This window comes from Rhea pennata, chromosome 1 (genome assembly GCF_028389875.1).
Source record: "Rhea pennata isolate bPtePen1 chromosome 1, bPtePen1.pri, whole genome shotgun sequence".
Taxonomy (NCBI): Eukaryota; Metazoa; Chordata; class Aves; order Rheiformes; family Rheidae; genus Rhea; species Rhea pennata.
In genome coordinates, this window is record NC_084663.1 from 69,909,986 (window position 1) to 69,926,898 (window position 16,913).

At 38.6% G+C, this 16,913-nt stretch overlaps 1 protein-coding gene across 8 annotated transcripts in view; it reads right to left on the reverse strand.

The window, feature by feature from the left end:
- Positions 1–1,202: 1,202 nt before the first annotated feature.
- Positions 1,203–16,913, reverse strand: part of EPS8 (EGFR pathway substrate 8, signaling adaptor) — a 139,299-nt gene continuing 123,588 nt past the window's right edge. For all 8 annotated transcript variants that reach the window (XM_062591196.1, XM_062591179.1, XM_062591171.1 and 5 more), the window contains 4 exons: positions 13,823–14,063; positions 10,804–10,984; positions 10,057–10,186; positions 1,203–4,841 (listed from right to left, as the gene is read on the reverse strand). In XM_062591196.1, coding sequence (XP_062447180.1) covers positions 4,728–4,841; positions 10,057–10,186; positions 10,804–10,984; positions 13,823–14,063 — 666 coding nt within the window. In that variant the 3' untranslated portion in view covers positions 1,203–4,727. The remainder of the gene's footprint in view (positions 4,842–10,056; positions 10,187–10,803; positions 10,985–13,822; positions 14,064–16,913) is intronic.

Below are 16,913 nucleotides of genomic sequence, written 5' to 3' on the forward strand. Positions count from 1 at the left end.
GGTGCAAACAGGTGGACCTAAGGACAGGTCTTACAAAGTTGTCCGAGCTGTACGCAAAAGCGTTGTTTCTTCTAACGTGCTCTGCGCAGCGACTCCTGGCATAGCTGGCATTTCAGACCTATTTTATTGCATCCTCCTGCAAGGATTAAGAAGAGTTTGAAAAGAAGCAGTTGCGCTTTGTTTCTTTTTTACTGCTTTTTCTGTGCCTAAAGAGGACACAGTCACCTCTTGTCAAATATTCAACGCGCAATCCTGTGCACTAGAATGGCCCTTCCCTCCCCATTAAGCTTGCCAACTGCATACCCACATCACCCCTGTCCAGCTCTAACTTTTTAAAGGGCTTCTATGAAAACACAAGTTTCATACAGCCAGGCAAAGTCTGTTGCTTTTGGCATCTTTTTGTGAGAAGATAACATTGTTAGCACTGTCGGAACGGATGGGATCAGCGGGTTTTGAGCCTTCACGGTGACAGACGTCAGTGCCAAGTGGGAAGTGTCTAGGAAGTCTCTCTGTTTTCTTTGATCTCCTTCTTTCTTAATCTACAAATGTTATCAAGAAGTAGAAGCACAAACATTAATATTCCGCTACTAGTTTTGATCTGGACGCTAGTGTAGTAAAAGGCCAAAGTTGCAGCCTTTACCCAAACGTGTCACTACAGAGAAGCTGAAGAAGACTCTGAAGGCATGCATGAGCTGAAATGTAACACAACAGCAAGAACGATTCAACCTGCTTGTGCAGTAACCACGCACACTTTAAGAATTTCCTCACGTATGCATCCCACAGAGGTAACTCCACTGCTTCTACTACTTTGACAGTAGAGTCTGAGTAGAGGCACAACACACAAATGCACTCTCTCAGATACTGTCTTGAGGCTTCAAGCTCAGTCCTCAGACAGGTCTGCTCACATCTTGTTTTTAATACTACATTGACTTCATAGATGAGGAAAATATCCTGGAAAAATAAGGCTGCTATAAAATGGTGACATGGCCAGAAGCGTTTGGCTCTGTTAACAGTCACATTCCCCTTATTCATGAAAAGTAGCCCAGAAAAATTAATGGTGACGCTTGCTTGAGCAAAGGTGTGGGTATAAAGACCGCCTCTTGCTTCTGTACATCCTGGAAACTGCAAAATCAAAATGCCTCAAAAAAATTCAAAAAAAAAAAAAAAAAAAAAAGGAAAAAAAGGAAAAACAAAATGCTTAATCCAGCTTGTATTAGTATTTATTGGGTTTCTATTTGTTTCCCTAGCTAAATTAGTAAAGCACTAAAGTTACTGTCTAACAAAGCACTTCACAACCATCTGATGAATATGCTTAAAGTCACTGGCAGCTCAATACATTTCAGAACATCACATCTCTACAGATGCTTCCAAATCAATCATTGATTTCTGCACACATCAATACTGTGCAATTCTGCATTTATTTTCTGGGCCCAAAGTAACACTTATTGTCTTTTATTTAACACAATAACACAATAATGATTTTAGAGTAATGAAAATACACTAAAAAAAAAAAAAAAAACTCATAAGCCACAGTTCGTCTGAGCCAAGCACTGTTTAACATTTGACTTGATAGACGGTATCTAACCTTTCCCATGTGTCAGTACCAGAAGTGTAGGTTAGACATGTTTTTTTTTCTTTTTATGAACTAAGTGTGAGGTTTCATAGTGGCTTTCTTTCCCCCGATGTCCCTAGGAAAGCAGCAGACTAAAGGAGTGGAAAGAAGTGACATGCCAATGTTTAAATACGTATGTTTAGAAAACCTAAAACTGCTGAGTGGACATATGCTGCTAAGACTTGTGCCCACCTCCAGTTAAAAATGTAGACTCAATGACAGCAAAATAGTAAAGGAGTTACGTTATCAAACACCAACTCTTTTCTGACAATTGAAAAGGCACTTTTATTGACATAAAATAATCATTTTGCTTCTTTTTCAAAGACAGTCCTCATGTACTGCATTTTCCTAAAATATTAGTGTAAAAAAAATCCTCTCTGCTCAACTCCTGAAAAAAATATTTTGAAAGAAATATTGCATTTGACCATTGTTGTTTTCAACTAAGACACTGAAAAAACATTTTATTTTCACTGTTAACCCAAAATTAAATTTCTTGTAATTGCCAGCAAAGTCAAGTTAGTCAAAGCCAGATAAGTCAAAGATTTTTCAGGTAGACAGAAGCAGCTCTCCAGTGTGCCTTAAATCACTAATGTAATTTTTGCACAAAAGGGAAATCAGTTGCCTTAATGCCACTTAGATTTCACAGACTGTTAAACAGAAATCATGCTGTCTAATTTAGCACTGTTAAAGGCTAAGTGCAACTTCTAGCTGCACTGTATTAATAAGTCATTACTAGTAAATTAAAAAAAAAGAACACACAAAAAACCCAACAAGAACAGACAGGTTATTCCGCTTATCATTAAAGTACATGGAAGGGATGGCCTATTTCCCTCCCAAGGATCTCCAAAGATGCATCTCACCATGCTGACCACATTCAAACTTGTCTGGTTCTTCTCACATCAGTTGACAATAATATTGGAGCATGGCTTTAAAACAAGCTGTGAAGCTGCCTCTTCCTTCTCAGAGGTGAGATACGGTGCTTCTGCCAAGAGCAACAAATAGGAGTCTTGGAGCTGATTCCTCCTTTTGGGCAAAATGTTAAATGCTAGGATAAGCCTGCTGAGAGTATGAAAATGGGGCTCATATTTTGACCATTATCAAGGGAATAGACGTACAAGTAACCACTACAACGCCCTTTCTGGTATCAGACACACTTTCCACATGAAAGGAGAGTGAATAATTTTTAAACGTTAGTCTCAAAGACCTCTTAAGAGATTTACTCCTCCTGTATTTACAAGTAAAGTGGCATCCATGTAGAATTAGCTTCAGATCTTGCTTTATTTTTATTAGTCACTCATGACCCAGCATATGGCACTTTGCTGTACAGCAATCGCTTTTTGGGCTAAGTACAGACACCTATTAAAGTAGATGAGGAAGAGAAAATTTTAAGTTGAATCAGAGTTCAAATCTTGAACAGTTCAAATCTTTGGATGACTAGACTTGACCTTTGATGATAGGACGCATGGGGAGACTGACAATTTTCTCCCATAAAGCTACATATATAGGCTGACTAGATGGAGTTATCATAAAGATTCTCTGATTAAAATGTTTCGAATAGGAAGAAGGCAATCAAGAAGAATTGTTTCTCCAGCTGGGTAAGAGAGGAACCAATTTCATGGTCATCGCTATGCTGCTTGCAGACTTCAGTTTGGGGTTCTTCCCTTTCTGATCCAATTCTACATTGAAATGACAGGCGTAGCACCTATGTACTTTTACCATGCATAAAGAATATATATTAAATGTAAAAATATACATATGTTTATATATAGACACATAACCAACACACAGCAGTATTTATAAGGACATTTACAATGAATGGCACTAAACACCTTTATTAAGATTGGAATTTTTCTTTTATGAAAAAAATGAATACGATTCTTTTTCCTTGTACTCAGAGGAAGAGCAAACTAATGGCAAAAATCAAGAACACTCTCTTATTTCAATACCATCTTTGTAGTCACAAAGATACAACAATTTAACAGACATGAAATACTGTTTATTGCAGACTTTAAGCTGATTCATGTGAAAAAGGCACTATGAAACTTAATCAAACTAGACGATTAATGTCTAAATTAAGTGATATTATATATTATATATAATATATATATTATATATAAAATCACAAGACCACGTGAAACAATAAACATTTTTGTGACAAAAACAAAGATCATTGTATCTTCAAAAATAATATCTGCTGGAAGGGATGTTCCTTTTCTCCCCCTTTTGCTTCCAGGAATCCACTTTTTCAAAAGATTAAGTCTATAAAGGAACAATAACAACTTTTTACATAAGAAAAATTGACATAGGGATCAACACAGAAAGAAGTCTAGGTTATACACTGTTCTTTTGACAGGTTAAGTTACAAACAAAAAATGTAAGTCCACTAAAAACCAAGAAGTATTGCAAATTCTTTCATGGTTACCTACAGCAGATCTGATCACCTCTTTCAGCTGACTTGCTTTACTATTTTCTATTTATTCCTTGCTGTGTAATATTATGGTTCATCATGAGTGAAGCATTGATAAAATCAAAGTACAGAGTATTATTTTGTCATAAACAGCATCATTAGTAATAAAACATCTCAAGAGTGGTGCAGGAAAGATTCAGTCTATGCTGGGGCTGCTGTTCATTCCCTAAACTTTTTCTCTTTGACTGCTGGCACCAACAACTTAACTAAACATCCTGCAGATGAAAGCATGATAAGAAAGCCTTAGCCAAAAAGACAGAATTGCAAACTACAGCAGGAGATGGGATTCAAGATCTTATTATTACTGAAGGGTTCAAATACTTTTTATTGCTGGCTCAGTTTCACTAGGATGAATCCAAAACATGTTTCAGTTTGTGTGTCATGGAATGGTTACTTCCATAAAGCCAGGACTTTTCTTTGGATGTAAGCGATTCAAGTGCCAATATTTTCACTTGTCGGGTACTTCCAACTGCATTTCTCATCTATTCATTTTGAATCATGAGAAGCCAACAGCAGGTATTTCTGTGAAAACTAACTGTAAATTTTCTTTATGTTTACAAGGTAATAAGACTCCTTCACTGCTTCCTAAAGCAAAGCATGATGCTATAATGTTAGGAACAATGGGCTTAAAGAAAAGAGGAAAGACGTTTAGTGGCTGCTTGCTTCATCAAAGGACTCCACTCCTGAATCTGTGGCAGCTGCACTGATTTTTTCTTGTCGTCTTCTCATGATTTCTTGCAGTTCTGAACTACCACTGTTAGCCTATAAATGAATAGAACAGAACAGGTGTTATTTTGTGGTTGTGACACAGGATGAAGATTCTCTAACAACATTTTATTAAAAGAGATGCTTAAACAAGTTAAATCCACCTCGAGGCACCACATCTGAAAACACACTAAGAATAACATTAAATAACATTTGAAATAGGAAAGGTTTACACTATTCTTGACTGTTGACCAGGAAAGAGTCTGCAAACTATTAAAAATGTCATCTTGGCTTTTAAAACTACCAAGGATCTTTACTTCTTGCACAAGTCCCTAGAAATGTTGGATTTTTATGGAGTGAAATGTTGCCTCAGTAAATACAGGGTTAAAATCCACCAAGTTTGTTAGCATTCCACCCTTGAATACTTTAAAATCATGGCAACTGTAGTTAGAAGCTGAAGCATGTAAAGCCTTGGTGAAAGAGAAACAAGTTTAATGCATGCTTGAGGGTCTGCTGAGCCAAGCCTAGGTAAGGATTCAGAAACCTAGCCTTGGCATTCTGCATTACAGAAGATGTCATCATGCATTAGCTGCCCAGAGATAGGGATTTCAAACTTAGAATGCAGCAATATGAATTAAATTATATTAGCAGCGGTGTTGCCTGAGAAACAGTATTGCAACAACAAGGTTTTATTTTACATTTTAGGATGAAAAGCTGCAGTAAAGGTCTGCTGAGCTAGCTCCAGAGTGCTCTAACAGCCTAAATGAAGGCCAGGACACATACCCACTGACTAGAGCACAACTTGCCAAACCATGCATGCCTTTGAATAAGATAAGATCTTGGTTTATAATCTTATCTCCACTGTCTTGTTATTTCCAAGCTTCAAAACTATCTACCAAAATATCCTTTGAATGAAGCAGCAGCAACTATTTTTGAAATATGCAAAACAAACTTTAAGTTAGCTATAGAAAGAATGACTCAATTGATTCTTAACTCTTAAAACTTATTATATAAAATTTAATATAGATTTGTCTTATTATACCCATTACAACACATCATGTGATGTCACTAACTGGTGGAAAGGTTGAGGGTTTACAGGGAAAGAAGACAGGATGATTGTCCTAAGGAAATTACTACTGCTCTCCCCCTTCCTCCCAAAGTGGAAAGGCTAAGTGGGGTTGATTATGGGTGTGACAGAGCAAGTATGACTCACTGAAGGCAAGAGAGCACTTTTACTTGTCTTAGTTCATCTTGTCCTTCCCCATTTGGTTTCAGATGCAGAGCAAGAACAGCAGTCACCCCATGACTGAAGTCAAACGTAAAGAAACATTACTAGATACCCAACAACTTGCTTTATCTAAGGTCATGTAGAAATACTTTCCTGCAAAAGACTGAGCAGCTGAAGCTGAAACATTTTACCTTCCTGATAACATCAAAAACAATATGACTGATGTGCTTGAAGTGCTGCTCAACTAAACCAATTGCAATACATCATGTGGCACAGCACATCAGATACATCCTACTCAGAGACAGTGCAGGGTAGCCAAGCACCTAGGGCTGTTCTTGGGAATAACATTTCCAGGGAACAGACTGCTAGACCTTGGGCTTATTTATTTACCAAACTTTCTCTCTACTCAGATGAGGAAGCATCAGTATCCCATAGCTGTTGGTGCAGGAGGAAGCCGGAATTTATTCCAAGAGTCATACAGGAGCTCTAAAAGAGCCATAGCCCATTATGACTACTTCTGCATCTATGTCCTTACATTTACTTATGTCAAAGAGAATAAACTATTCTTCCACACAAACGGATGTGTATATGAGATAGGAACCATTTTCAGCCTTAGATGGATGTATGCTCATGCTTCTGACTGACAGAACAGGAGGTCTAGAGGAACACAGACCTGAAGTGCTCCAACCTGGAGATAAAGGAGTTATTCAGAATGTGGCACCTCTACACTTGCACCTCTGTAATACCTTCTAACATCAGAACTTGAAACAACCAGTCAAAGTTGAGGACACGTGAACATAAAACTCACAATCATGGAGATTATTAATTTCACTTTACAATGAGAAAATAGATCTATATAGGCACAGCTGCTCTAATGCACTGCACTCAGCATACATGGTGAACGTCAGATCTCTCAGAAAACCTCAGAAAACAGTTTCACTGGGCGGGGGATACTCTGACCGGTACCAAGTATCTGCATCTTGCCTTCTTTTGAGACATGGGTGTGTACCACCGCCATTTCCTCTGACAGAAAAAGCAGTGTTTGGTCCTAGGTATGCCCATCTCTTTTGCCATCTTTGATGCTGTTTTCCTCAGTTATCTTTTTGCTTGACCAGGCCCAGAGAGCTGTAAACCCCAAACCCCTTCCCACATTTGCAATGTGTTACTAGGTTGTGTTTATCCAGTAGGCACAAAATTCCGCTAGGAGTTTTGCTTCCTCTGATGTTTTAATGGTTTTAATGGTTTAATGATGTTTTAATGGTGATGTCACCATTAAAATAAAGCAAAACAACTGCAATTATTCTAACACACTCATTTTTTCCTCCAAAAGTAAAATTACTGAATTCCAACTATCTGAGGTAGGGAAAAAAAGAAAAGCAGATGCATAAAAAAGAGAAGATCTGGTTTGTCAGTATTTGGGAATACAGCCCAAAATTTGAGATAGGTTCATTAACCTGTAAAAGTGAAATGAGTCAAGAAATACTTGTGTAAGATCCTGAGTAGAAATACAGCAAATAAAAAACAGGCAAGGAGTTTTAGATAGCATAAGTGTTTATTCTATCTCTTGACGTTATTGCTATTTGTACTTAATGCCTAAGTCATTTACTGAAATATGACACCACAAGTATTACATAAAGGATGCCAGGACTGCAGAACTTCATGAAACTTTGCCACCTATTAATCATATACAACTCCTGTGTTCAAACCCCAAAACTTTTTATAAAAGCATTCAATTATATTTGATTGTATAATAGGCCTGACACTGACAGAACAAGTATAAATGCATATAAAAGCCTGTGTTACTGGAAAAGTTTCTAGTTTGAGCAATAAAAATGCCTCCTTATTTGGAGCAAGCAAGCTCATGTTTGCTAGGTAACGTGAAGATAAATCACTGTTACCAGTAAACTGTACTTATTCTTCCATATCCTCTTGGGTAAGGACACTCACTCTTAAACCCTGTGACTCGAAATGCTATGTACACAGGAAGGAAAGTGCTTCTTCATGTTTGTAAAAATGCAGTAGATAAGGGCTAATGCAATCAGGAATGGTTTTTACGTTTCAAATTAAAATTTAAATCAGCTATAACTCAGATAATTGAAGCAGGAAAAAATATCTGTTACCGCTTCACTAACAAAATGCAATGACCTTGTTGTTAAACTCTCAGTACCTGTTTATTAACACTTGCAGAGTATTTATTAGACAAGTTTTGACTGCACTGTTTCCTGCAGACTGGAGATCTAAATTGAGCCAAGCAGAAAAAGAGCACAGAGGGGAAAAAGCACAGACTTCTACAAATCTGGTACATTTCTGGTTTTCAAATCAATTTGCACCATGAAGATGAAGAGTACTTTCTTAAATATGTAAGCAGGGACACACATACATGCATAGAATAACCATAAAGTTAATGTAACACCCTATGAGACACTTGGTCCTTTGGTAGGACAGAGAACTCTTAAAAGGAAATATTCTTTCTGGCATAGTGTTAAAAATTCTCATTTCAGCATCCCAGAGGTATAAAGATCGCACAGTTCTTTTAATCACATCCTAAAACACTTCGGTAAGAAAAAAACATTCTATTTAAGAAAGAGAAAAAAATTAAATACTTTAAAGTTCTAAACCATAGAACACATACTACTTAACACTGATATGGAGGTAAATGTGTGTTTAAGTTACTTTAACATGCTTTTTCTTTTTCACACCTGCATCTCAGTAGGCAGAGGTCTTTTTTAATGGAGCTTAAATGAGAGCATTGACATTTAGAAAATGTGAAGAATTCACATCTATTTTCACTAGAAAATAATGAATTGCATTGGACCATTCTATAATAGCATACTCCTAAGCATAAGAGTGAAACATTTCTCCCCTCCTTTCACAGGAAAATGAGGTTTGAAGAAAGGAATAAAACAAGTTTTAAGTAGGGACAGAAAGAAATGCTCTCTGACCCACACTGATCAATAAACTGTAAAATACATGTCATCCTAAGCTTCTCTTTAAAAATATGCCTTGGAGTAAAAACTCAAAATTATTTAAGCAAGATAGTCCCAGCTTGATGGGGAGAGAGAGACATTTTTATATTTTTTCAAGGTTTTCTTAAACAGGATATGAAGACTATAGCTTCTTGTCTGGGCTAGTCTTACCTGTAGACAATACCTAGGTTCATTTCTGTACTTACTGCAGTTAAGTTTTTTTTTTTTTTTTAAAAAAAATCAATATAACTGCAATTTTCCTCATTCAAAATTGGTAAACATTTTCCCTTAAATACCTTAAAGACTTGTATACAGAATTGTTTTAAGAACAATAGTATTGTAGTTAAACTGCTTCAGCGCAGTAAATATGGGAACACACTACGTTTAGCCACTGCTCGCACTGTGTCCAGCATGTTTTTCTTGCACTTGGGAAGCAGAAGCAGCCTCCAGGTATGCTCCAGATCCCACCACGCGATCATGGCCGCAGTGGAAACCATGTCTCCATGCAGGCCAATGAAAGTGCCTCAGCTTTAAACCTAAAACGCTGCAAAATTCAACAGCTCGCTCACTCCATCTTTTTCAGAGGCCTAAAAAATATCTGACCTCCTCTACATAAATAGGGCAAAACTATCGTGGCAGCATTGCTACTGAAAGCACCACGACTACCTCTCATCCAAGCAGCGGGCAGAGCACGGACAAGAGAAAGGGCATTTCACACTCTCCTGCAGTTTTTCCCCAAAGGCATTTTTGGGGATCATTTGTCTTCTTGTAACCTCAGGAGCCTGATTATGGGACACAACGTTGTAAGCTTGAGTATTTAAGTACTACCAGACACTTTTGCTAAAGCTTTATGGAGCTCCCTTAGAAGCGGGAGCAGGCCACCCCGTGTTTTTAGGGCTGCTGCTCTAATGGCTTGATACCAAACACCGAAGGTACAAACATGATGGGAACTGAGAGAAAAACTGCCCCACAAAAAGGTCTATTTATTTCTACAGGTTCAAAAGCGGCGATTCAAACAAAACTTATTTCACAGCTATCAGCAAGCAGGCACTAAACTATCAAGAAGGGTTATACTTACCTCTAAGGCAGATTTCTGTACCGTAATTTGGCTGTAGACTCGAGACCCTTCCGGGCAGACAGTCCTCAGTTCCTCCTTATTGAGGGAGAAAAGCTGCGCGCCCGTCAGCACACCGAGGCTGTTAACAGTCCTGGGGAATCAGAACGACAGAACAGACCACAAATAAGCAAAAAATGCACCGGCCAGTGAAAGAAAAATATTTCTATCCCATGTTACTTCAAGGTAGGGCCACTAAATCAAGGCAAAACTTCATGCAACAGGACACTTGAAGGCAATTTAGTGTGTGTAATAACCAGTACCTTTTCATGGAGATTTATATATATACATATATATACATATATATACATACACACACACACACACATATGGGTATGCGTGTTTGCATGTGTGCACATGCATGTGTACCACAGAATCACACAATGGTTGAGGTTGGAAGGGACCACTGGAGATCATCTAGTCCAACCTCCCTGCTCAAGCAGGGTCACCTAGAGCGTGTGTGACATACATATGTATACACAATCCCCCTACAGATATAGAACATGTGTGTATGTGTGTGTATGTATATACATATCCCCATAGATATATATTCTTTATATATGTAATATATACATATATAGTTTAATACTGTGGCTTACTTGACACACCTTGATTTTCAGAGGACTGCTCTATTTCCAAAAGCAGACAGACAGCATCTGAATACAGGAGATCCATTTTAGTAAATTTTCTTACATCTGCCCTCCAACTTACACAGGGTTGAATCCTTTGGACTGCAACCACGCTTTGACGTCCTCAGGCGACGAGTCGTAAGTGATATTAACTACGGGGATGTTTGGTCGCGGCACGTGGAACTTCCTCTGGGCAGCGCTCCGGCCGATGGTGAGCCGGTGAATGAGTTCGTCCTGCACCTCCTCCATCTGGGATTTCCTGCCTGCGGAAAGAGGGGGGACGTGCACCACAGCAGTTACTCTCAAGGGGGCTTCAAAATAAAGAAAACTCAGGTTGTTTCTTTCACCCTGCTCTAAATCTTAATCTATGTTTTCTTGCTTGCTTTTTCTTTTTTTTTTTTTTTTCTTTCCAGACACATTCACTAAATAGGCAGAACCCCCAAAAGGTGTAAATATCTTTTCAGCCACAGAAAAGAGATTTAATTTAGCACAGTTAAACTCTGCCCGCAGTAACTTTGGTATTAATATAGAAATACTTTGACACAGAACTGTAAGCGACCTCAGAAAGTCTCAGGATTTCCTTAGGATGGTATTTTTAGTCAGCTTTATTTAATATTCTCACTTTGATACACAAGCAGTAACTACACCAATTTCTCTGACGGACTCTGATGTCAAAAGTCATTCCTTCTCTCTAGTTACACTGACAGCAACAAAGTAAAATGACAATCTCACAAGGAAAAACATAAGATGGCAAAAATGTTCCATTCTCTGATTTCTTTTTATATTCTCCCCAAATCTCTCCAAAGACCTACATCTATATCCACTAAGACCAATAAACAAATAAATAAGACAAGCTTTGCATAGGCTTTTTTTTTTTTTTTTTTTTTTTTTTTTTTGCACACTACCACCAGAAAAAAAGAAAAAAATAGTTGTTTTAGCTATTTTCTCTTTTACAAAATAGCCCCAGGTTGAAAGGGAACAAAGAACCTCTAATAAAAAAATTTTTTTTTTTGAGGCATTCAGAGTATCGGCGTTTTTCTCCTCAGAGTTTGAAACAGATGCCAAAATGACATGTGCTCAGTGATATGTGAAGGTCTGAGGATGGGATATACAAGTAAAGCCTTTAGGCAATGTTACCGAAGCATGAACCAGTTATTTTCCCAAACAGGAAGGGAGCAAGAAAATTGCTATCTCCCTTGTATTTACACAGATTCTAAAAGACTTACGCTTCAGCTAGACCATGACTATATCAGAAGATAAATATTTAGCCACTAGATAAGAGATTATTACTCTTTCTAGATACGCTATCATAAATATGTAAAATGCAAGCTCAGCTTGAAGTAGTTTCTCTACTTCATACTCTTGGCATGGTTCAGGTGGGTCCTTGGCCAGGAGCCCCCCCAGAAACGGTCACCCCTGCCTTTGCAGAGGCAGCTATTTGGTGGTAACTGAGAAGTACCTAAAGACCCTTCAAGTTTCCGTGACGGCTCACGGCGAAGGCACGCAAGCCCCCACGCAGGCCCTGGGGTGCCAGCAACAGCAGAGGGATGCAGCCAACCTGCTGCAACCTTCTTGTCTGCAGCAACCCTACACACCTCGACCTGAATCTCAGATGGTCCCCAAGTTTTCCATCCCTAACAGATGGAAAGAAGGCTTGGGTTCAGGTGAACAAAACCGCTACAGCACACAATGTCCCCTTTAAAATGGACAATCACTTTTTTGGAGGGAGAAAGAAGTTCATTCTTGCTCTCCACAACTTTTAAAACCGTTTGGGTTTCTTTTTTTGTTTAAGTAACAGACCACCAAAAATAGGACAAAGGTAGAAGCTGGCCTTGCTGTTTCTTAGAGGAAACAGCAGTGACGCATGTTCCTCCTGGGAGGCTGTTCTCTGTTTATAACTTCCAGCCAAGTAATTTGTTAGTTGAGAAAACAAAAATGCACCAAAACGCCCCTGGTGCAAAAGGGTCCCAGCCTACCTGAGTTCAGAGCTTAGGAGAGAGCTTGGCTAGCACTGGGCAACATGAAAACAGCCCCCACTGGCTCCGTTTTGCACCCTGAAGTGTGCTTATTCCAGAAGGCATGCAGGGGGGAAGAAAGCCATTCTGCAGAAACGTTCCATTTCTCACCTCAAACGGAACTGGGAATTTTTGATAAGACAGAGGTGCTGGGGATGGGAAAAACTGCAAACTCTTGAACTGCAAAAGGTTCATTATTTTATTTTGATAGCTACTGTTTTAATAGCTATAGTAACTGCTTGCCTATGAGTTTTAGCTGGTTGTAAGCTACACAATTACATTGCTTAAAGAACATTTAGGGCAAGAACTATTGATTTATAAAGTAAGCTCTTTTAAGCCAACTCTTACCTTTCAATTAATAGAGAGTAGGAGCCTCAGCAGTCAGGTTTTATAATGCTATTTACAAACTGCCTTAGGCAATGCTTCCCATGACCTCCACACTGCCAGGTGCGGGTTGTCGTGTTTTGCCAGACAGAGGACTCTACAGTGCGTCCCTGTGTCCTCCTAAGACGAGGCCATGGGAGTTTGCTCAATGGCCTGTCAGCTGCTGGTGCTTTAATCTAGCTAAGGGGATCTGATTATAAAATAATTCTCCTAAGAGACTATTTTTACAGTAAGGTTCCTATGCATCAAGTCATGAATATGATCATGAATACATGTTTCAAAACGGTAAACACCCTCAAAACACGGATAACCATTGATGCAAGTGCAAGAACTGGTTTTAAAAGTGATTTAAATGCTAATGCAGCAGTGAGCCCAGGAGGAGCATGTACATTAGGCAGAATATCAGCACGGGCATTTACCACATTTGGTATCACTGATTAAAAATCCTAAGTCATAAAGGGAGAGGATGAGCTTCTGTTTTGGAACTGGGACAAGTACTCGTAGGAGCCTCTTGCCTTCGCTCACCGCGATGATTAGAGAGGGTCAGAACACTTTATATGCAGAAAGCGTATAATTTAGACTCAGGCTGAAAGCCAAACGTTTCCTAAATATTTATCTGAAACACACGATTTCAAAGATTAACCAGAACACACAGGAACAGGAGAAAATTTTTTTTTTTCCTTGCGTCTTGGGCAAACTTACGATCCACAGGCAGCTGCTTGTGCCTCTGGGTGTCACGTGCGACGCTGCCGCCACCGCTGTCGCTCGAGGTGCTGCTCTGGCGGCTGACGGCTGTTGGGGCTTTGGGGACGGGAACGGGTATCGGCGCTGGTGCGGTGGGAGGCAGCGGGACGGGCACGGGGACGGGAGCGGGCGTTGGAGGCGGCGAAGGCGTAGCGGGAACCGGGTCGGGCTGTTTCGCAACATGGTCCATCCTCTGTTTCTGAAAAGGCCCAGGGAGACTTGGTTCAACAAGGCAGCTTGGATGAGAAGCCAGGGGAATTCAGGTTTTTGCAGAAAACGCTTGGATTCTTTGCACCAACTCATCTCATTTATTCCAGAAAGACACCTTTCTCGCCAGATAAGAGCTTTAAAACTTGATCTCTCAGAATTCACAATAATCAGATTACCTGCAACTTACTTCTTTCTTCCGGACAACAATTTCTATAAATGAAAGTGTTTTTAAACTCAGAACTTCTGCTGGCTGGCACTTTTAAACAGCTTCCAAAATTTTTGAATTGTTGGAGTTTATCAGCATAAAAACACATGTATTATAGACGTTAGAGAAAAAATAGTGAAAACAAATATATTCAGCCACACCTAAGCCTGACTAATGCTTTAATTTAAGAATATCACTGAGATTGGGGTTACTCATTATTTCTTGAGCTGCGGACATTGTGTAAAAAGTTCCTGTTCCTCCTACCGATTCAGTTGTGACATTTCAACTGTTTGTGTGACCATTAAAAGCCAGAGCAACGTAACAAACCAATTAAAAAAAATCACAGAACTCCACAATACTTAGGATAGTTGTTTTTTTCCCCTCTTTACAAAATCTGTGTTGCAAAAATGTGGATGTTATCTCGCTATTAATAACCAACTGTGGCAGAAGTCACACACCAGGTATCTCAGGAGTAATTTTGAGGAATGTTTTCCTCTCTCCTTATTTGCCTTTAGAATGGTATCAATTACAACAAAAAGGCATACCTTATCCCAAAGGGGTTGCAGAGATGGACAAGCCCAGAAGCTCACAAGCAATCAGTACCACTCTTTTCTTTCAAACAGTTCAAAGTGTACATCTCAGTATTTTAACAGGGCTCCCTCCCTGCAGTTTCAAACTAACATAGCTATAAAGTTTAATATTAAAGTCTGTTTGCTCAGTAGTGATACCTCATTTCTGGGTTATGAGAAGTCTGCTTACTTTGGTAAGAAAATAGATGAGTACATTCCCCAGACTCATTCCTCCTTCCTGAGATACGCTTCCCTATTTCCTTGGAGGTATAGGGTTTACGACAGATTAAGTAGGAAAATATTTGTAGGAGCCATATGTTAGAACCTGAGCAGCACATCACTGCCCTGACAACTATCAAGCTTTCATTAAACATCAGCAACCGCCCTTACAGAGAAATCTCCAAATTGCTAAGTCTAACTGGTAGGAGGAGAAGGAACACTAGGCGTTTTGTTGTTAATGCAAACTGGGGCCATGACAGCCAAGCTGCACTGAGCTACACCAGTGGAAAATTTATCCGATCAGGTTCTACGGCCAACCAATTAAGTCTAAGACAAACATCCTTTGTTTCCATGAATTTTTTATTTAATTTAAATGGTAGTGATTCAAGCACACATATAGTCCTACAATATTCTTCCCTGTTAAACCTCTTTATTTCTTTTTATCTTGAGTTGAGTTGTTTAAAAACATTAATCTCAATTATTTTGTGCTCAGCTTCTGCAGTACATTGTGGAGAGATTTTTAAAAAATCATATGATTTACTACTACTATGATGACAAGACAATAATTCCTTTTTAAAATGTCAAATGCCAAAAATGCATAATGCAGAACATAAAAGAGAACAGACAGAATAATGCATATTCAAGAAATCTGTCCTTTGGAGGAAACTGAGCATCCTAGTAGGTATATAGTGATCATACATAATTTATAATGTATAGATGTACCATTATATGTCCAAAACCAAGTTAATGAATTTATTTCCTTCATAGGTAGTAAAATCTCATACTGATATTCAGAAATAACTTTATCTTGTTCACAGATTCAAAAATTCTGGACCATTATCCCCACAATGTACTGTCATATGTGCCCCTGCCCCAGACTTTCTTAAATGACATGCAAGGAAAAAGCAGTGCTCTTTTTATGGTAGAGATGATCCATTACAAAGCAAGGCATCCACTGCATATCACTGCAATCGCAGTTCAGTAAAAGAGACAGCTAAACACTACGTGTAGCTCTTAATTGATGCTACTAACGCAACTGCTGAACTGTTGCACTGCAACTACAAGCCTGATCAAAATGACCTGCTGTGAGTTGCAGTGAAAATAAAAAAGGAAGTCTCACTTAAATTCTACATTTACAGATGAAACCGAATTGAAATATGCTTCAAATTTTGTAGAAGATTTTTGCACAGAGGCCGATTACACATTAGAATCAACTTATAATTTATTTTTTCCTTTTTTTTTTTTTGAACACCAGATGTTTTGAGGACATCCACACCTTCTTCCAGGCGGTTCTACTCATTTCTACAAACAAAGCAAACATGCACTTGGCCATTTTGTAACTGCATAACCACACAGCCCAAAAGACTCATTTTTGAGGTTCAGTATCAGAAGAGCAATTTTGTTACCTCTGAAAGCTCTCCCAGCAATTGCTATGAGAAAAATGGAGTAAACATATCAAATAGTATTGTTAAAAAGTTAAAAATAACTGTCCCATACATCACTCCTGAAGTTTCATACACTGTAGCAATTTAAAAAACAAAACAGCATCAGTGCTAATAATTACCTCTTGTTCTTACTCTCTAAGCAACTCGCATAATGAGTTCTTTCCTTTTTCTTCTTTTAGCGAAACACTGATTATCCCAACATGTATAAGTGATACCATTCAAACAACAAGCTCTTTTCCAAGCACCTATCCAAACAGATTAAAAACTTAGAAACAGGTGTAAAAAGACAAAAACAGAAAAAATGCTTGAAAAGAGATACAAATCCTAAGATAAATGTAAGGAACACTTGCAACTGTACAATATTAAAAATCAAATCACAGCAATTTTTTATCTTAAAAAGC